The sequence below is a fragment of the Phaenicophaeus curvirostris genome, chromosome 1 (assembly GCF_032191515.1).
Source record: "Phaenicophaeus curvirostris isolate KB17595 chromosome 1, BPBGC_Pcur_1.0, whole genome shotgun sequence".
Lineage (NCBI taxonomy): Eukaryota > Metazoa > Chordata > Aves > Cuculiformes > Cuculidae > Phaenicophaeus > Phaenicophaeus curvirostris.
Window position 1 is genome coordinate 99,382,111 of NC_091392.1, and position 21,025 is coordinate 99,403,135.

At 44.5% G+C, this 21,025-nt stretch overlaps 2 protein-coding genes across 4 annotated transcripts in view; one reads left to right on the forward strand and one right to left on the reverse strand.

Moving 5' to 3' along the window:
* Window positions 1-1,636: 1,636 nt before the first annotated feature.
* On the reverse strand, window positions 1,637-20,296 carry GJA5 (gap junction protein alpha 5). Of its 3 annotated transcripts, none has more exons than XM_069869948.1 (2): window positions 19,984-20,296; window positions 1,637-4,504 (listed from the first exon to the last, which is right to left on the reverse strand). In XM_069869948.1, exon 2 carries the CDS (start codon window positions 4,450-4,452, stop codon window positions 3,343-3,345), a length of 1,110 nt encoding a protein of 369 aa, XP_069726049.1. In that variant the 5' UTR covers window positions 4,453-4,504; window positions 19,984-20,296; the 3' UTR covers window positions 1,637-3,342. The 3 variants fall into 3 exon arrangements, with proteins under 3 accessions (XP_069726049.1, XP_069726040.1, XP_069726059.1); XM_069869939.1 differs by lacking the exon at window positions 19,984-20,296 and adding an exon at window positions 14,931-15,113; XM_069869958.1 differs by lacking the exon at window positions 19,984-20,296 and adding an exon at window positions 9,997-10,015.
* The window catches only part of GJA8 (gap junction protein alpha 8), a 45,905-nt gene continuing 38,838 nt past the window's right edge, over window positions 13,959-21,025 (forward strand). The window contains exon 1 of the mRNA XM_069869882.1: window positions 13,959-14,504. The gene's annotated coding sequence lies outside the window, so the exon portion shown is untranslated. The remainder of the gene's footprint in view (window positions 14,505-21,025) is intronic.

The window sequence follows — 21,025 nt, forward strand, 5'->3', positions numbered from 1 at the left end:
GGAAAGTGGGAACAAGGGATTTCAGGGGACAGGACAAGGGGGAATGGCCTCAAGTTCCACCAGGGGAGGTTCAGGCTGGACATCAGAAAAAAAAAATCATGGAAAGTGTCACTGGACACTGGAACAGGCTGCCCAGGGAGGTGGTTGAGTCACCACCCCTAGAGGTGTTTAAAAGATGGGTGGACGAGGTGCTGAGGGGCATGGTTTAGTGATTGATAGGAATGGTTGGATTCGATGATCCAACCTAGTGATTCTGTGATTCTGTGAAGTGAACAATGCAACCAGAGGTCTGGCTATGCACATTGGCAGCCACATAACATGCATTTTGGAAGAAAACTGTCATGATGGGTAACACAAATGGGGATGATCGAGTGGTGTTAATGCAGGAGAGTGGGATTCAATGTCTGTGCCTCAGCCTGTGTTGCTCATAGGTACGCTGCCCATCTGGTTAAACCTCCCAGCTTCGATGCAGGTTTACGTACAGTGATAATGGCAAGAGAGGTCAGCACAGCTAATTCCATGCTTCATGTTAAAGATGTTTTCTTTTCCTGGGGAATGAAGTTACCTGGACTTTCTTCACTGGATTCAGCAGCTAAAGGGCAAAACCCAGGGAGAGCAATTCAATATTTGCTGACATATTAAGCTCTCTTTTAATGACACAAGGAATATATTGTTCTGCTGAAAATTCAGGGAGCCATATTCATCATTTCAAAGCAATACAGACTGTCTGCAGAAAGAAGGAAAGCAAAGCAGCCCTGAGTGCAACAGCTCCTTCAAACACCTTTGTCATTTCTGAATTTGATAAGCAGAGAAGCCCAGGAATCAGGTGGGGTTTTTTCCACTAAGAAATACAACCCAGTGCAAGTTGGATTTTGGTAAAAGTGTTTTTCAGAGGGGAAGAAATGGAATTAAATTCTTCTTAGGCAGAAAAAGAACTGTTTCTACAGGCCAGGTTGGATGGGGCCTTGGGTAACCTGATATAGTGGGATGTCTCTGCCCATGGGAGGGGGATTGGAATTAGATGATCTTTCAGGTCCCTTCCAACCCTAACTTTTCTATGATTCTATGATGAAATTCAGAGGACAGATATCAGCTAGGGGAAGAAAGTGTTTCCTCTGGGCTGGACAACTACATCGTGAGAGCTGAACACCCTTTGCAGAGATGGTCAGCAGTGGATTCTCAATGTTTTTTAAGACCCTGCCTCCTTAAAAGCTTTTCAAGGCCTTGTTACTGCGTGAACAAGCAATCAGGTGCTCAGGGGACAAGTTTTACTACCCTTTTCCTACTGAGTTGGCCTCGTGTCTCAGGTGGCCTCTCTGGGTGCTGAGAAATGCAAAGAGGGAATGTTTCTATCGCAAGAGGGTGAAAGCTCTGCTCTCTGGCCAGCTCTTTCTGGTCTTCTGTGGTGAAATGCCGGGGCAAGCTGGAGAGCTGGAGGGGGTTTCTGTTAGTGAGTCAATCAATCATTTCCCGATGTTTGTTATTTATCCCCCTGGCTGAACCCTTCCCTCATCTCTGCCACTCTGGGCAATGGGAATTTTTGTGATCTCGGAGCAGCAGAGGCTGGCAGGCAGCCTGATTGATGCTAGCAGCTCATTTTCAGCCACGTGAGAGGAGAAACATCACCAAGGAGAGATGGAGTTAGAACTTTATTAGGAGAAACCTAGGCACAATTGAATGAAATGCCATGTTAAGGAGAACACACAGATCTTTTCAGGATTAAAAAATACACATATATAAAACACCTTACAAACAAAAAATTGGTTTCCCTGCCCCACCCCCCCAACTATGTATGTATATAAACAGGGAGTTGTACCAAAGCTGACTACGTACTGGGAGCAAGGATTCACAATCCCTTTCAGTGGCCCCTAAGAGAGGGAATGGCTCAGTCCCCTCATAACCTGGTCCCAGGCCATTCACTCACACACTTCAATGTTGAGAAGTTGTGGCCTGTGTCTGAAAGGGCAGCACAGGTTAAACAACAGGGAGCAACTTAGCTCTGTTTAGCAATTCTCTTTAGGAAGTCAGTGCTGCAGTGAGAAAATGTATCTGGAGAGCAAGCTACCTACAGACCTCACCCACCAGACTCCACTGTGCAGTGTTGGGCCCCAGTGGCTTCTCTGAGGGGCGACACTGTTGGAAAGACCTGGTCCATGGGTGGTTTCTTATGCCATATGTGCTGGGGATGGAGTGGAGATGAAGATGACCTGATGGCAGAACAGGGGCTGGCTGTGAGGACAAATATCTTGGCTTGCAGTCTTGAGAGAATAGCCAAGAGCTGAATGATGTGCAGGATCTGGAGACGACTCTTGCTCCTTGCAAAAGATACTGAAGCATTTTGGTAGCTAGTGAGAGAAGACATAGGCCGTACCTCTTCTGCAGATAAACAGAGGATGTTTTTTTCTCTCAAGTTGGCAGCTGGGAGCACCTTTTCAGCAGCAGGGGAAAAATTGCTTTGATTCCACACAGTAATTCCTCCTTTTTTACCAGTAGGATATTTGTTCTCATGGGAGAGTCTCTATTTCTGTTAACTGATGTCTTGCTTAGAATTGATGACAAAAGTATCTTGGGAAATTCTCTAGTCTTCATCAACTGGTCATCTAAACGATATCCTGGGCCCCATACCAAGTCTGCTGCTCTGACTTAGGAATGAGGAAGGAATTCCGACTTTAGACATGAGGCAGCTGTGTGTGGGAGACCACAAAAGTCCTTACCTATCGGGAAGAGCTATATACAGAGAGTCAAAAAATTCAAGTAGGATTTATTGTATAGGTAAACTCATATAAAATATCTACGCTCAGGTAGAGAAGGGGAGGATTAGAAAGACTGAGAATGAAGCAGATGAGAAAACCTTTCTTTCAGATAGTCTGCTGTTTTGCTCCTGCTCCCTGCAGGGGTGAGAAGGTTCAGTTCAGTATAAGTGCCAAGCTGATGTAGCACATGTTGAACAGAGGCCAAAGAAGATGCAAGGGGATTGAGGTCCGCTTGATCTGTTGAATACAGCGTAGCAGTGGATATGTGCTAGGCAGCCTCAGGAATCTGCTTGCCTGTGCTCTACCAGGCTAAGGATGGCAAGTCATCAATCCCTGTGGTTCTCATGATGAAAATACAGCTGAGAGCTTCACATCTTGATATTGGTGCCTCTCTTCAATGTGTGTCTCTGGCGGCTGCCTCTGCCTTAAGCTGTGAGAGGTGCTGTCTGCAATATAACGATGATGTTCACTGAAAAGGAGCAAAAGGGTGTTAAAACAGAGAGAGCTTAGTGGCAAGAGTCTAGAGCCCACTTTGCAGAAATCTTATTAAACACTGAGACTGCTATTTCTTATCCACCCTGGAAATGGCTCACACAGACAAATCATCTGATCTTGCCTTGCTGCTGGCACGGCTGGTCTTGCTGAGCCGGCGTTTCTCATTGAAGCAGCTTTCGGGGGAGGCGGGTGCTGCACATTCATTGGCCACCTCTGGACTCTCCGCATAGCTGGACTTAATGAAGGGCCCTTCACCAGCAGCATCCTCTTGGCCATGGACCCTCTCGGTGGCAAAGTTGGCAGTGTTCTGCTGGGAGGCCACCTTGTTGCTGAAGGGGCTGATGAACTTTCCATTGGGACTTGATAGACACTGGTTAAAATCTGGTGGAGGAGTGTATATCTGGGCCCTTTCCACTTGTGGGGCAGACTCCAGTCTGCCAGGGGCTGTGCTGGGGCTGGGTTTGTAAGATCGGGAGCACCTCTCTTTGGCTTTCTTCCAGCCCAAGTGGTACAACTCGGCTAGGCTGAGGAACAGGGAGAACACGGCCACAGCCAGCATGAAGACGATGAACACGTTTTTCTCTGTGGGACGGGAAACGTAGCAGTTGACGGGGTGGGGGCAAGGTATCCTCTGGCAGATGTACAGCGTCTCCAGGAAGATCCCATACAAGATGTACTGTCCAACAATGAAAGCCACTTCCATGGCAGAGCGAATCAAAATGCTGTAGACGTAGGTGTTGAGCAGACTGCCTCTGAGTATGATTTTCCCTCCTGATTCATCCCAACAAGACAGCTCAGTCTTCTCTGCCACGGGGCACTTCTGTTGGTAGTATGTGTCACCGTTGCTTTTCATCTCCTGGGCCTCTAGTTCTGCCTCCTTCATCTTCCTCTTCTCCTCCATACGCACAGTGTGCATTGCGTGACCCATATACACCAGAGACGGGGTGGAGACAAAGATGATCTGGAGGACCCAAAACCGGACATGGGAGATGGGGAAAGCCTTGTCATAGCAGACATTCTCACAGCCGGGCTGCTGGGTGTCACACATGAAGTCAGACTGCTCGTCTCCCCAGGAGGACTCAGCTGCTGTACCCAGTACCAGCATCCGGAAGATAAAGAGCACAGTCAACCAGACTTTCCCCACCACTGTGGAGTGTTTGTGGACCTCCTCGAGGAACGATCCCAGGAAACTCCAGTCTCCCATTTCTGCTCACCAGGAGGGTGAGAAATCTTCAAGGGAGAATTCAATGCAGCCTCTGTGGGAGAAAATAGAAGAGAATGATTCTGAGGAGGGTTAGGAAAAGCCCAGCTGGGAATGCATGGAATGAAATTATTTGCTTTGTGTTGAAGGAAATGTTTTAATTTGACCTGAAATGAATGAGATCTGGTCTGCTGAAAACTTTTTTCGCATCCACTGAAAAAAATGTATTTTGTTGTTGGAGTTTTTTTGTTGTTTTTTTATTCAGCTGCTGAAACAAAAAGTGATCTCTTTTGCATAATCCAACTACAACCTGCTTTTATCTGCCAAAACTTCGAGGATGAGCCAGCATTTTTTTCTTGGTTCAGAAAGTCTTTCACTGCCATCTTCATAGTGCGTCCTCTGTGTATTGTCTAGTTAAAGCAGCATTCATCTGTCTCCAAACTGCCCTCTAGGGAATCCTTGATGGGATGATGCCCTGAGAGATAAGACTGGAGTCTACAGCTTGGTCTGAGTAGTGCCTTTCATATGTCACCTCTCTGCAATACTTACATTGACTCTTGGAACATGAAGTGCTTGCAGCTCTGGGCTTCGTTTCTGAGCTTGAAGCCACCACTAAAAGAAATGCAGAGAAAACCTTCCTGTTGCCCTCCTGTCTCTTGCCCATAGGTTTTGATTTGGTTTTGCAGTGTTGCCAGTACAAGATGCAAATGTTCTGGGGAGTGTAAAGACTTTGGTGAGTTGTACCAGTCCTGCAAACCTAATCTGCTGCCATCCTGTCATGTCTCTCTGAGAGGGAACCGCCGCAAAGTCAAAACGGTGGATCTTGCTCCCTCCTGTTTTCTTAAGCTCTGAGACAAAAATCACAGTTCAAATGACACAGGCAAATTAAAAAAGCCCGCTTTAAAATGCCTTGCAAGGACCAGCAGTTCCTGGAAACTGCTGTGAGGTAGACGATCTGATGAAAGGAAAGGTTTGATGGGCTGGTAGTAAGATTGCAACATGAGGATGGAGGAGAGCCTGCTTCAGTTTTGTTTCTGACTCTGATAGACTGTTTCTGGCCAGGTCTCTTAACCCCCTGGATAAAAAGAGAAAGATGGGTTTAATCCATCTTTCGTGGGGCTCTGAAGGAGTGCTTGAGCAATCATTTGATCCGGTTATACCCACCATGCTTACCTTCCCAGGGCACTGCAAAGCTCTCCCTTGTGCATGAGTTGAGGGCTAGGGGTTATGAAGTGTACACTCTTACCTTAGAGATAATGTTCTCCCACAGACACTCTTTTTTGAAAATATCCTTTTAATAAATAAATGAAAAACTTAATCATAATGAAATAGTAAAAGCACTAGGAAAGTTAAATCCCAAAGCTGTAGGGACCAGAAGTGTTAACTCTCCTTCTTTATTGTCCCTTGTCTTAACTTTAAGAGCCAATTACTTTTACTGTACAAAGAATGTCTGTGGAGAGTAGACACTGCTAAATGCTTAGAATTTACTGCAGCAATATTGTGTAGATTTCCTGTGAGTAAAAGCTGGAGAACAGAGAGAGATGCTTGCTGAGGGAACAATATCCTGTTCTCTAGTTATATACATGGTATAATTTAATGTAGCAACACATTATTTATGGCATCACTTGTTTATGTGCAGTGTCCATCTGCAAGGATAAATGGGACAAAGGTCGAAAGTCGAATCCTTAAACTTCTTGTGCCTCTGAGGGCTACCCTGGGGAAAGGGGAGGATTGCCAAGGTAAGGAGGCAGGGAGGAGACCACTTTCTGCCCCACTGCTAGCTGGAAGCTGTATGAGGAGGGAAAAGGGTCGCACCAGGAAGAAAAGTATGAGCTTTGTCTCTTTGCTGCTTTCGTAGGCATGCTGCAATTGTGCTGATAGTGGCTGCTCAGAGTCTGATGAAGCTTTCATCTGCTGCCAGCCTGAACTTGAAGGAGCAGTAACACTGACAATCAACTGGTCTTTCTGACTCCTCTGCACTGCTAAAAAATGGCAAATTTGTGGATCTGTCTTATCTCCTGAAATGGTTTTGCTGCAATTACTACATTTTGGAGAAATTAGTGTATGGCTTCAGGGCACCAGGGGGTTACATACTGGCAGAAAAATCAGTGATGGGGAAGTATTTAGAGAGAACTACATTGAACTCAAGATTTTTAATTTTTTTGTTCCAGGGTGCAGTAAAGGCAATCAGCTACATACAGTTCACAGTTCAGGTGCATACCACAACTGGACATGTGGAATATTCCTTTCAAGGCAGCATGAACAGTGTTGTGTGTCCTCATTTTTCCAGGTGAGTTTGTCTCGTTTGCAGGTGCCCTTCTTGCATCTGCTGTTGCTAGTCGACAGCTGGCTTTTTGATTTGTCTTGGCATAAAAATGGACACAGTTTTCCCTGGCTGTGCTAAGGATGAATTTTCCTTCCTGCTATGTATGTGTGCAATCATGGGCTGAGCACCTCTTCCCATCAGTTTTACCATGTTCAAGTAGTTTACAGTTTTACTATGGCTTGTTTTGCCCAGGGAAAGAACACATAGACACTAGCAAATGTTAAAAACAACATGTACAGAACACTAAGTTGGCAAAACTAAGTGCAGGAGGAGTCCAGAAATAAAAAATATTAATGGATGTGAGAATAACAGCAATTTACCCGTCTACCACACTTACAATATTTTCCAAAAGGAGGTAAATCAGAAGGATTCATGGGTGGCAGCCGTGAGGCTTAGGCTTGCTATAACAGGCTTTTTAAAGAAGGATCAAGTGCCTCTTGATCACCCTCCTACTGTCCCACAGAGAGCCAGGTGGCTGCTGCAAAGGGGTACAGGGTCACAGAAAAATAGGTGTTGGATACCAATGGAAGGGGTTTCCCTCCTCGTGCAGTGTTTTTGGCTTAGGTGGTTTTTAGTTACCAGCAAGTTATTCTTGCAATGCCAATCCACGGGCCTCCTAGAACAGAAGACAGCATCTAGCACTCTGCTGCCAGCAAGCAAGGGATTGTTGTCACCTCCTAACAGCTTTTCCTGGCTATGCAGGACTGCCTCTGACCTAGCCTTTCTTTTCAGGGCTTTACTATTCTTGGAAATTTTCCGTATAGTTGCTTTTCCTCATTCCCAGACTACTGCTGTCCCTGTATGCTTTGACCTCTCGGCATGTGAGCATCTGCAGCCTTTTATATTCCTAGTCTGGACTCAATCAGACAAATCTTGTCTCACTGTGGTGTGACTCGGCAAAAATCACCTTTGTGTATCTTCCTGGGGTCTCAGCACCTGATAGCAGACTGCCTTGACAGCAGAGTCATGCATATTCATGCAGAATCCTGGGCTGTGCCACTGCCTGGTTGTGCTTTTGGCTGTCAGCTTTCTGCTGGATCAACAAAGGAGCTGTGCACAGTCAGGGGATCTCAGCACTGTGAAACGTGTACGTGATAAAGACCAGCACAGCCTGGCACAAACGTGGTGACGTGGCCACCGTGGCTTAATCATCACCTGGAATGCTACTAAAGCTGGGGAAAAACTGAATATCACACCGCAGGCCAGGCATGGGTTCCACCTAGCTCCGGACTCCCTTGTGACTGCCAAATTCCATGATAAAAATAGCCCAGCAGGGACAGCACCTGCCAGTATGCCAGGCTGCCTTGCCAGCCATGGGCTTCTCTCCACCATCCTTTTTTTTTGTGCTACCTGTTTCTGCGGGAAGGGAAGCATCTGTTGTTTTCAAAGCAGTTTTACCTATCCTCTTTGTGACGCTGTGTGCTCTGAATGACAGGTGAGCATTTTGCATCACTGCTAGTTGCTCTGGCCAGCAGGCTTCTTCTGGATGGACCAGCTGGGGCTTTGGGGAACAGATGGAAATTCACACCACAGAGGCAGGAGGGCTGTTCCTGCCCAGTTGTGTTTTTTCATATGAGTTTATTTCCCCTGGCATTTTTAGGAAGAAAATTTTCCCCTTTTTAGAAGACAGGCTAGACTATCAGGGTGGTATAAATAGCTGAGCTTGACACTTCACAGGTGTCAGGAGGTTGCCATCTCTGCAGGATGTTTCTAAAATAAAGTGGAGAGCCTGATTACAATGCTGTTTCTGCTCTCCCTTGCTAGGCTCACCTCTTCACTTTGGCAGGTCCCAGACACACAAGGAGGCTCTGCCAGGAAGGTTCCTTTGTGTGTGGGAAGCCTGATTCCCAGGGAGCAGGAAAGTAATGAAGAAAAATACATGGTATTTTTTCCCAATCTATGTCATTTGCTTAATTAAATACTAATGTGTCTATCTTATAGTTAATGAGATGTCCCAATGAACTAGAAGGCTGGGGCCCAAGATGTCGTGAAAAGGCTCACACACCAGGCACAGAGCTATCTGTAGAGGCTATGCAGCAAGTCCAACCCCTCTGAGCTTCAGAATGGGGAGGCAGCTGTCTTCTTCAGGTACTGGGCACATGAGGAGAGACAGCCCCATGCTGTGAGGCATTCAGGCCAGCAGTGGTATGGCCAGTGCCTAGGAATTGCTCGTGACCTTCCTTCCTCCAGCCATCTCACCTTAGGGCAGGTCCAGACAAGTGTGTGGTGCAAGAGATAGTTACAATGAGAGCATGAGAGTGGAGATCTTGTCTCCCATGTTGACAACTGTCAGGCTGCAGCCAGACCTGAGTGGTCCCTGCATTGCAAAACTGGATGCTTACACTTGTAGGTACTTGGGAAGGACACTTTCAGACCTGCACTGGAGGTTAGTTAATGCTCCTTTGCTACACAGCAATGTGTTTTACTTAAGGGTCTCCAGCACTCTGTTAGCAGTAGTTGAGCCTCACAACATCCCGTGCAGTGCAGATCAGATGCTGTTATCTTTATCTTGCAGATGGTGATCACTGGGGTACAGAAAAGATGAACGGCTTGTTTGATGTCACTATGTTAGAGGCAGTGTGGGAACATAGCCCAGGGGTCATGACTTGCAAACTTGCGTCCTTTTTTCTGTGCAGCACTGTCTTAGACTTGGTGATAGTGACACAACACTGCTTCTACAGCACAAGAACATCTGCTTCTACAGACTGCAGCCCTTCTCTCCTGTGCCCTGGGACAATACTGCCTCGGTGACCTGAGAGAAATCCCTGTCAGGCTACCCTTCTGTAGCAGGTACACCTGCTTTTCTTTTAGGGCTCTTCTAAGAGACAAGCATTGTGTTACTGCTTGCTAAGCCTGTCACCATGGTCAGTGCCCAAAAGGAAGAAGCAGCCTTTTCAGTGCATGTATACAATGTGCTTTTGTTGCCAGGACCTGGTCAGGAAGGATTTTGGAGGCCCATGGCTCACAACATTAAAAGATGAATTAAGTCAGAAATACACTGTCCGGCGTGGGTGTGATGTTTTGAATTCCAGAGGCTTTTCAAAGCTCTGTGACATAGATAAATGCTAAAGCTCACCTTGGCAGGTATCTTTTTGTTCACTCTTTACAGACATTGGCTCCTTCATATGTGCATCCAATAGACAAGCAATGACCTATTAGGCATTTTCGTCCAAGCACCATCCTTCTAGCTTCATATATACATGCGTATGATAAATTTCAACCTGAAATAGGCCAGTTCTTTTAGAAAATTTGTAACTCAGTTCTGTGCATGGATATGGAATAAATAAATTTGTACTTCTTGATTTTTTTTTAATCTGGCATGTTTCCATAGGTTCCTTTCTAGCTCCTTGGGTTCAAAATCCTGTGCTGAACCAGCAGAGACAGGGAGAGTGACTTTGACTCCAGTGCTCAACCTCATGGGAGAGTCAGAGCTCTGTGTTAAAAGCTCCTGTCTTAGAAGACAGACATCCAATATTTGTCATCTCTCTTCTCCTCCTGAGTTTCCTGCAGTTTCTCTAAAGGTCATAGTGGTATCCAGACCACTAGCCCTGAAGGCAGCTTGTTATTCCTTGATGAGGTGTGCTTTCCCCCTCCTCTCCAAATGTGGAAAATCTCAGAGTTAACAAAAAAGAGAGCAGGTGAGAAGATAAGGGAGTTGAATGACCTGTCACCTCCTGACACACACAGGGAGCCCTGATGCACACAGAAACACAGACAGAAGGAAATCACTCAGCACCTCCAAGTGCGTACATCAGGGAAGTGTTACACACACAGATGACAATACTGTGTAGAACGTTTTCATGTGAAGAGACAGCGGACGCTGCAGACTCCCAGTTAGCTGCATTTTTACTATTTGTCTATCCAGGACATCTAATGCTATTCTTGATACTCCCTTGTCCGGGGTCAAATTGTGAATTCATATATCCAAATAGTAGGGCCAAGTAGATGCAGGAGAACAAGAACAGAAAAGACCTTGAACACAGATGAGTCAAGCTGAGCAATGAATTTGTCCCACTGTGTTTGAAAAGCCTGCGTCACATAGTTACATGATAGTGGTATCCAGGCTCACAGTTAGCATGCAGGCAGCACCCTCTAATTCTCCTGGGATTCTCTCTCTTTGCCTTAGAGACACATGGGTCCTTAGGGACCCCAACAAATGTGACAAAACTGGACTTGAGATAGGCTAAATGAAGAATCCCACGTGCCTTCTGCTAGGAAAAAAAAATCAGTTCTCTCTCTGATGTAAATGCTGCAAAAAGGCTAATGGATACTACTCAGCTTACTCCTTAACCAAAAGGATGAAGAGCATCTAGTTCAGGATTATAGCCAGCTTCTTTATCTTTGCAGAGAGAAGCTAACCTATATGAATTTGCAGCTGATGTTAAATTGGGCAGTGCTGTATACAGGTGAGGGGACAGCTGAACAGGACAGGGGGAGCTCTGTAAAGCAGAAATGTGATGAGAAATTTGGGGGCTGCTCTTTTGAAGGTGTTCCTGAGCTCTGCTGAGAGAAACTAATCTTAAGCACTGCCTAGTCAGTGGGGCAGGCTGGTATAAGGAGACATGGCAGTGAAGGCAAATATCACATTGAGCCCAATATAGCAGCAAAAAAACTGCCCATGTTATTTTAAGATGGCTCATAGACTGCATGAGGTACACCTTGTTATAGTGTTGAAATAAAACAGACTGGATAGATAATGTGAGAAGGAGAGGACTCTCATTCAGACTTTTCCTGTGCTTTCTTGGTCCCCTGTTTATCACTTCCCCACTGCTCTCCTACAGAGCCTTGACTCGGCTTTTGGCAGTTTCAACCACTTAACTCTCTGCAGCACCCTGATTGCTAATGCTCTCAGCTTTAGAAAGGGGACATTTTCAGTGACTACCTACTTCCCACCTAGTACTACCTTGTCAAGATTAATTTCTTCCTTATTTCTAAAAATCTGTAGGAATCTTTTCACACTCCAGCCTCACTGCTGGATCCTCGCCTCAAGTGTTTAATTTCTCACTCAAGGCGCAGTCTGTCTGTAGCTTGTGAGCGGATTATTTTATATACTCAGTGTATGCACATATATATACGCACAAATGCACAGACACCCCACCCCTAAAAATATTAAATTTGCAAACTCCAGCAGTAGGGAGTTAGGAAATGCAGGAGTTACTGTTCTCAGTAATCTTAATTCAATCTCTTTGTGCCTGTGCCTTATAGCTATGGGTCTTTAACCACATCCTCACATTGTCGCCCCATTCTTTGCACAGGATGCCTGCCTTGTTATGTGCCAGCCTGGTTGAGGCTTTCTTGAACAGCAGCTATTCAATGTTTTGTTTCCTCCTCATTGTTCAGTGGGTGGCCTATGCCTCATTTACTGTATATTATTCAAGTCCAGTTCTAAAGACAGAATTATTAGTTTCCTTGTGGGTTTTCCTAAGGCTTTCATCACAACAGTATCTGATTACTTCACAATTATTAAATTACTTATTTTCATTACCACCTGGAGGTAAGGAGGTAGTGTTAGATCAATTTTACAGCTGAGGAACTAAGGCAGTGAGAGATTAAGATAAAAAATGTTCATTAATTGTAGAAGCTTTTGGTGACATTTCTAATCTAGTTTTTTGGGGTTTTTTCAGCGTACTGAGCGCTGTTTAATGTATGTTGAAAACAGAACCCTGTCTGGTTAATGTTCAGGTGGGAGTTTATTGATTCTACCAGTTAGACCACGTCTAAAAGTCAGATATATCCAGAAGACAAGAGACACCATCGAGGGAGCATTTGTGAAGAAGCGTGGCTTAAGTGATTTGCCCCATCATGACAGAGGAAACTGGAGTAAGAAATAAGAATTAACTCCAGACGTTTTGGATACCTTTATCTGATTTTAAACTGGAGATAGATTTTCTCCCATCACACTATTCCCTCCCTTCTTCACCAGATATCTGAATACAGCCTAAAACCCTGGAGCCCTACAGCAGTCACCCTCACTGGACTGCTTCACTTCCTGAGCAACCCTGTGCCCCGAACAAGGCATCTGTCAACTTTTCTACCTCTAAAGGAGAGGAGTTTCATATGGAAATTCTCAGCCATTCTCAAGGCATGCTCATAATGACAAAGATAATGAAGAAAGAGGAAAATGTGAGTGTAAACCTCTTAGTTCTTACATTAAAAAGCACTGACCCCTCTTTAAGATACTCTAGAGATACTTAGAGACATGCATCTCTACGCTTTATTACTTACTGAGTGGTGTGAGTATTTCTTTATTTCAGGAAAAAAAGCTGCATGCATGCGAGAGTATTGTTCATAGAGATCTTTCTGTTGCTTATCAGTAGCCATAAAATTCTCTCCCCCCCCTCCCCTCCATTTCTTAGCCCAAAGACTGAAGTTTCTGTGGTGCCTCCTGGGAACTAGTTCTAATTTTAAGCCTCTGTCCTTGTGCCTCATACAAGAGCACCCGAGGTGTGGAGCAGTCTCTGAAATGCACTCCCTAATGACATGGTATAGTGCTGAAATACTCATTCCTTCTCATTTATTTTCAATACTGTGAGATAAGTCAGAAAACAAGGGCAAACGTGCGGAATGTCTGAAAGCTCTCTGGAGGTGAAAAAGGGAAGAGAGGCAACATTTAAATTTTTCATGTGAAAGCCTGCAATACTAAAATATTGTGATAATATATACTAATGAGTGGGAAAAAAAAACCCAACCCCAAACAGTTATAGTAGCAGGAATACTTAACATAGTTCCCAAGCGACCGGAGTCTGGTGAGTATTTTAAACCCTGAAGCCCCAGGAATTCTCCTAAACTACAGTTCTGCTTCCAAGAAAAGGGGAAAGAAAGCTGGAAATCTACACTCTTCTCAGAGTAAATTTCGAAAAGACCAGCAGACCCAGAATTTTTCTGTTTCTGGTGCAAATACTGAATATCATTAGAATTCTGAATAACAGTTTAACCTGCTCTTAGCTTCATGTGCGTATGCACACAAATATTACAAACATTAAGTAGTGTAGCCTGAAAAAGAGGATCACACAGGCAGCAGTAGGGAAAACCTCTTACATATACCGCTTCATGAAAGTGTTTTGACAGGTTTATTAGTATGGAGGATGACTTCAGGGACAGAGGGACTGTCTCGGTTTATCTGAGCTGTTAAAATCAGAGTGCCACGAAGCTCATTAGACAGGACAACTGGCCAGATATGACTTTGTAGGAAATCAAAGGAATCACCACAGATCAGAGGTGGAAACTAGTAAATAACCTTTCCACTCATTGTGATTGGTTCTTTCCAGGTGGATGTATAGCGCTGCCGTGTTTTCAAGCTGGGCTGTTCTTTGAAACATGCAGTGACAATGCTAGAAGTATTAAATTATGTAATTGAATAATTATTCTGAGTACAAGAAAGGGGAAAAAGTTAGGAAGGTGAATTAAAAGAAGCAGCAGCTGCTAGTGGGAGAGGACGTTTGTCCCTTTAGGTCTGCGTGCTCCTGCTGAGGCTGCCTTCGGCAGCGTCAGGATGGAGAAGAAAGGCATTTCCCCCGTGGCGCACTCAGTACAAGTGACTGGGAGATACAAGCAAGGCACTTCTCTACATTTGAGTCATGTTCCCAGCTCCATATCACAGACCAGCCAGGACTAAATGCTCTCAAGGAAAAGAAACTGAAATATTTTGAAACCATCCTGCATGCTTTGGAATACAGGCGGTTCAAGCAAGCACTTGATAAAGTGTTTATACCCCGAGAGCCTCTCATAGGTAAGAGTTCCCTTCACCACCCTCCCCTGAGCAGCTTGACAGCACGCTGAAATGGGATCTGACAGAAACGGCAATTTGCACGTTGTATGGTCTGAGGATACTTGTGGGTCTTATTCTGCTTTTCTGTACTTTGAAATCTATTGGTATCCGTATTCATTGCAGTCAGGGAGGCTTCCTTGTCATTTCTGTAGCTGCATGTGGCAAAAAAAAAATAATTTGTAAAATGTCCCAAGTTCCTTTTGATACTAGTGGGAATATTTTGGACAGAAATTAAAAGAAAAAGTAAATTTCTTAAGTTATTTTGACCATCTTTCTTTTCCTGCCTCACCAAGTCCTTCTCTCATGCTATTTTCCTGTTGAGTGTAACAGCTTGATCTGCCATCAAAGCTTCTACAGTTCTGTTATTTCCCCATAATGGTTACTTACCTGATTTCCACTAGCTTGTCTTCTATCTCTTTTCCTTGCTTTAGCACTTTTCCTTTCTGCAGTTGAGTTGGACTCCTTGTTCTTCTCAGTTGGTTGGGTTTATTCCTTTAATATGTCTCTCTCTTCCTCTCTTTTTCTCCACCCCCTTTCTGTGTCATTTTCTCTCTTCCCCACTGCCTCTCTGCCCTTCCTCCCTCTTCTTTCTTCACATACTCTTCTTGTCTCTCCCACCCCCTCCAGCTTAATCTTTCTATTTTCAAACCTAGTTTCCTGATGTTTTTCCTTTAAAGACCATGGATCTCATTCCTCCCTCTCCATTCTCAGCTCTTCCTTATTCCACCCTCCCATACCTACAGGATACACTGTTCCTTCAAGTTGCCACTGCTGCTGTTCCTTGCATCTCCTCCCTCAGATAACATGCCATGGTCTAAGCCGCTCTTAAATGAAAAGGGACAGGGTTGCACCACAGTTATACCAGCCAGACCTTGGGAAGCTTTTTTTCCGTGCACAGTATCAATGAAGGACATTTTTTCTTACTGACTCAAGCTTCATCTGGCAAAGCAGAGTTCATATGGGAGCATGATCCTCCACCTCTTGAAATAATGTAGCCTTGTCCCAAAGGGAACCTGATGCTCCTCAGGAGGGTTTTACAGGCTCCCTTACTGATAAACAGAGAATAAATTGCCTGTCAGGAGAGGTGGGTTTTGGCACACCACCCTACTGCTCCCCCCACCGAAGTCTGATGCATGAGTATTTTGGCCTTTCTAAAAAATAATTTTGGCACACCAAGTGTCTAAATGTATTTCTTATATGTGTCAAGTCGAGCCTCTGATTCCTGCACATCAGGCCTCAGAGAGGAGGGTGAATCAGAGATGCCTTCTGGCTTTGATAAGAGCTGGTCTCAAAGAACCAGTGTCAGGAGAGTGAGATTTGCACAGAAGAGTCTGCTACCCTGAGAACTGCCTTGCTGCACACAAGCTTTGGTGGGTGTCCCTCCAGCAGTTCTTCCCGGGCTAGATATCTCCCGTCGAGAACATAATTGCCTTGTGGTCCCTATGCAGCAGCTGGTGTAGATCACGAAGCAAAAGCAGTCCAGAGGCTAAAACACAGGGCTGGCAACTCTTCTAATAATTGTTCTCCTGTTAATTTAGTATCCCTTTACTCACAAGATTGAAAGCCAGACCATGCAGCGACAGTGCTGAGCAGAGGCTACCTCTAGAGGTATGTCCTATGGGGACGCTCTCACTCTGAAGTTAAGAACGCAACTCCTTTTCGAGAGGGCTGAATCCTCACTGATACTGTAGAGTGTAAAACATATGCCAGTGCTTGGTAAATTCCCATAGCAGCTCCGTAAACTGCTGCTATGGAGAAACCCACAGTCGTTTGCTGCTTAATTTCTAACTTATTGAAAGGCTTTCTGTGACTTCAAAGAAAATGGGAGTGTTTCTGGAGTTGTTTCTCCCTCTACTGCCTGCAGTTGTATACCTGTGATGGAATTTCATGGGAAGGAGAATGCCACTGTGTTCTTTCATCTTTCTGGAGAAATTTCCATCAAGCATTATTGTATCAAGTCCTGTTGATTTTATGCCAGTGAAATTATCAAAGACTTCATTATAGAAGTGTCCAAAAAAGGTGTTAATAGTACAGATCTAGCTCACAGATGGCTTTGGGATAGGCTAGCTAAAGCTTGTCAAGTGTTTCTCACGTGCTAGTGAGGCAGGTTCTGTGAGCGAGCTGTCTGGAATGTAACCCCCCCTCCATGGCTGACACTGCCGTACACTCAGGGTAATTCTCCCTGCTCACTCCTTTGTGTTTCCCATCCCAGTATTGCTCCTGAGCGGCATACTCATTCTCCCACAGAATTACTCTGAATCCAACAGATATAGTCTAGTTCTGTTGAATGAATGAGGGAGGGGAGAAGGTTTCTGTTTAATATATGTATCAAGCACCAGTTAACTGTTATGAGGAAAAGACAGAAAGGTTTGTACGGTTGCATGGATACCTCAGCCAGCATCTCAGAGTCATCCCTTCTCTTCTTTACTGCACACTCTTCAAGGGAAAACAGAGGTGTCACAGCAGCTTCTCCAGCTGCACAGCTAGACAAATAGCTATTTTGCCCCCTGCTAAGCTGGGAAGAAGGATTTTTCCTCCCCTCCCCAAGAGACTGCTATGCCAAACTTGTATGACTTGAGTGAGGAGAGCAAGTGGAAGAGAATGCTCCCCCAGACAGTGGAAATCAGGAGAACAGCTGACAGCTTGCCTTGTGCAGCTTGCAGATCTAAACAGTTTATGATGCTGTAGAACAGATTTTGAAAGAAAGGAGAAATAAAGCCAGGAGGTAAGGGGAAAATACGACAGTATGTGCCATCTCCCGATTAAAGGCAAATAACTTTCTTGGTGTAAAATTCCTGAGCCTCTAGGTTAAATAAACATAGCAGACCTTACCTACCTGAACTTTGGTAAGGCATATGATGTGGTGTCCCACAAGAAGCAAATTAGTGGAGAAGATTCAGCTGAAGAAGACAGGGATTATAAGAGATATCCTCAAGTGGATAAGAGATTGACAGAACTGAGACACTAGTTCCCTAACAGAGTGAAGGGAATCCACCTGTGAGGGTGTTCAAAGATCGCATTTAGGAATGGTCTTTTTTACTATTTGCGTTAATCACGTTGGCACTGAAAGTAGAAATGTTAATGAAATCTGCTGATGGAACAAAGCTGGGAGGTATCGTCAGGGCAGAGGTAGATTTGAGCATTAGAACTGAAGTCTTTTTGCAACTGGAGTGATTGAGGTGAGGTTAAATGGGAGAGTGCAAAGTCACACACTAGGAACTTGTTGCTCAGAGAGTAACATGAATCTCTCTTAGCATTTGGGAGTTCCTACTTGACAGGACTGAGATGGTTCAAGTCCTGGGTGAAAGTCACCAGTGGAGGAGGAACCAGTGGTGCTATGTGGGGGTGCAAAAGGCAAGTGAGCTTTGAGGATGTAGCAGTAGTTCCAGTTGCAGTGAGATTAATAGCAGCCAGGAGGTTGGGAGACCCCACTAGAACAGTGTGTTCAGTGCTACTCACCCGTGTGCAAGAAGGATATTCAGTCTGGAAAAAGCCAAGAGTATTTTTACTTTTCAGTCACAGAAGTGATCACAGAGAGATATTTGAGCTGATTTGAAAATAAATGCAGTACCAGTCTGAGCTTTTCGGCATTAATTATTTTGCACTGAACTTCATGCTAGTGCAGCTACCCAAAGTAATTAAAACATGGTGTGATATGCCTACGGGGTGAATACTATAAGGGAGTTTAGTTACTTATTCTGGCAGAACAAAGGTTAAGAGAGGAGAGATTTGCTGCCTATAAATACTTCTAGGAAATGGGGGTTGGGAAAGTAAGTGCTAGCGAGGGAGAAGAGCTACATAAGCTAAAGGACAATGTGGCACAAGAATAAATAGATATAAATTGGCCATGAATGAATTTAGGTTGCAAATCAGAAGGTTTCTAAGCAACAGACCAGAGAAGGAGGTGCTGGAACAGCATTCTGGTAGCACAAGCGAGGACGGAAACCTAATGAGATTTAGGACAGAGCTTAGTAAGTTTAGAAAAGGCCATTTGTTTTGTACTTGCCTGTTATTCAAAGGGATTGAACCTGATAAGCCAAGAAGTCCCTTTTTCATTCTGTTTCCTGTACTTGCCTTATTGCCTTATCAGAGCTGCTGCCTTTCACACAGAAGTCAGGTAAATCCTGAACAGAGTTTGTGTGATGAGTTTTTCGGCATTGATCCCATGGATATTTAGTGGAGGATTCATTCTGTGTCAGGGATTTAAATAAACAAAAAGAGCAAGCCAGCACAATGAATAGAGAAGTTCTGCAAATATGTAGTAGTATAGATGAAAGCTTACATATGAAAGAGCTTCTTCACATAAACCAGATGTTCTTGGAACATCTGGCTTTGCTGGAAGGCTGCTTCAAATATGGGTAGGTGCTCTCCTGAGATTTAAGAACTTCAAGAGACCACTTGAAGGGAAAATGTCTTGCGCTTGCCTGCCATTACCAAGTACCTTACACTTGGGGAGGATACCAGATTTACGGCATTGGGAAATTTCAGAAAAAGAACCACTCAACAGTGGTTGAGATAGAAACTTCTTGTAGTTAATCTCTGATCCCTCGTCACAGCACTGCACTTAATCTGATTCTTAATATTGTCCCATTCTGGACAGGCACCTTCTTTAAAACAACAATGGATGCTACCATCCTGGTGAAACAGTTTATCTGTAATCTCCATGCATGGATGTGATTGAAAGAGAAGTAGGGAGAGGGAAGTTCTTTGTTAGACATTAGACCTCTGGAGGCAGCTTGAAGGCATCCTCCAGCAGGAGGCAAATTCCCAAGGACAGGCTGGGCCCAAGGGAGCAGGATTGTCATGTGATGATGGGCCCTTGAATGATGGGGAACAGTCTTATAGTCACAGTTCTTTATTTAGTTAAAAAATCAGAAATTATTTTGTTATAGATGGATGTGTTCCCTTTCCCAGCCCAGAGCACCAAACCAGCACGGAGTGAGAAAAGAGAAAACGAGAAACAGCAAGGCGTGAAATGTCACTGTGTGACAGTCTCATTTGCCAATGAAACTTTCAGGAAGAAAAACTGGAAGAAAATTTTGTCGTACTGAAGGGAAGTGACCATTCATCCCAAAGTAAATGCTTAGTTGTCAGCTTTATGTTACTGGAAAAGAAGCACGGCACTCTCAAAGCTACAGCTTCTACTTTTCAGCTCTATAGCATTTTTGCGTAGTTTTGCAAATGACAGTGTAATTGCAGTTCATATAAACACTCTCCTTGCTTTACAGGTGGAGGAAACAAATCATGGAGAGCGTAAATAATTTGTCCAAAGGATCAGTAAGTTATTTTCAAGCAAGGAATACTCATCTGTCTGGCCACCAGGCATTCATCTTGTTCTGTAAACTTCCAGCTAGATGGAATTGCTGCTTTATGAAAATATATGTGTATTTACATATACATATTTCCCAAAGTGAGAAGAAAAGAAAGAACAGACCTTTACCTTTTGCTGAGCCTGCACAGTAGAAGGAGGAGAAGGTGAAGTTGACTGAAGACTGGGATTTAGCACAGCCCCTTGTTCTTGCTGGAGCCCACCTCTCTGTCAGTGTTCAGCTCCCAGAAGAGACTCTTGTCTGAGGGAGGACACTCTGAACAGGGTGAGAAAACCCCAGCCAGCTCCCAGGACCTCAGCCTCCTGCTGTGGTCTGACACTGTCTCACTGGTTGGAGAATCCCTCAAGTCTGGAGGACCAATGCTGAGGGAGACTAGCTCCTAGGCTCTTCCTGACATACACTGGCAGCTGTCTGCCTGCTATTCTTTTAAAGAGTCTTCGTGGATCAGGATAAAAATGTGATCTTACGCAGGCAGCATTGTAAGCACAACTTGGCTCAAGTTCAGCTCTTCCTCTGGCTCCCAGCTACTCTATTTTTATTGAAGGAATTTGAGGCTATCAGAAAGGAAGTCAAATTGTTTTAGGAAAACAATAGAAAAGCAACTTGAAGTTTATTAGCTTCCTGCCTAGGGCCTGGGACCAACTTGTCAAACTTATTAGAGTGATGGCAGAGCTATTTATTTGAAAGGGCTAGCAACAAGACTCACCATTTCATTTCTGTTTAGGCCTCAGTGAAAACAAAGGAAAGCCATAAAATAATATCTGAAGGTAGCAGATGGCTACCTGGTAAATGGTGCGAGTAAGGTTGGCCTGTGAGCCTTTCGTGGTGTTCACCAGAGACGTGGCTTTCATGGGATTTTGCTGTCTAATGAATACCCAGGCTTGCATTCATAGGCTAGCCCCATCACCCTAAATTCCATATTGTGGGTCAAATTTTTAAATGGAATCCTTACACCTAAGATTACAAATTGGGCAGGAAAAGGTTTTCATTTAGAGATATTGAAAGGAACAAAACAATACAGCAATTCTGCAGAAGAGCCAGGAATAGAGCCCAGGTGTCCCTGATCCTGTTGGACTGCTGGAACCCCCGGACTGTAAAAGATATTTATATCCTTCAGAAGCAGCTGTAGTCTGCTTCCCCATTCAGCTACCC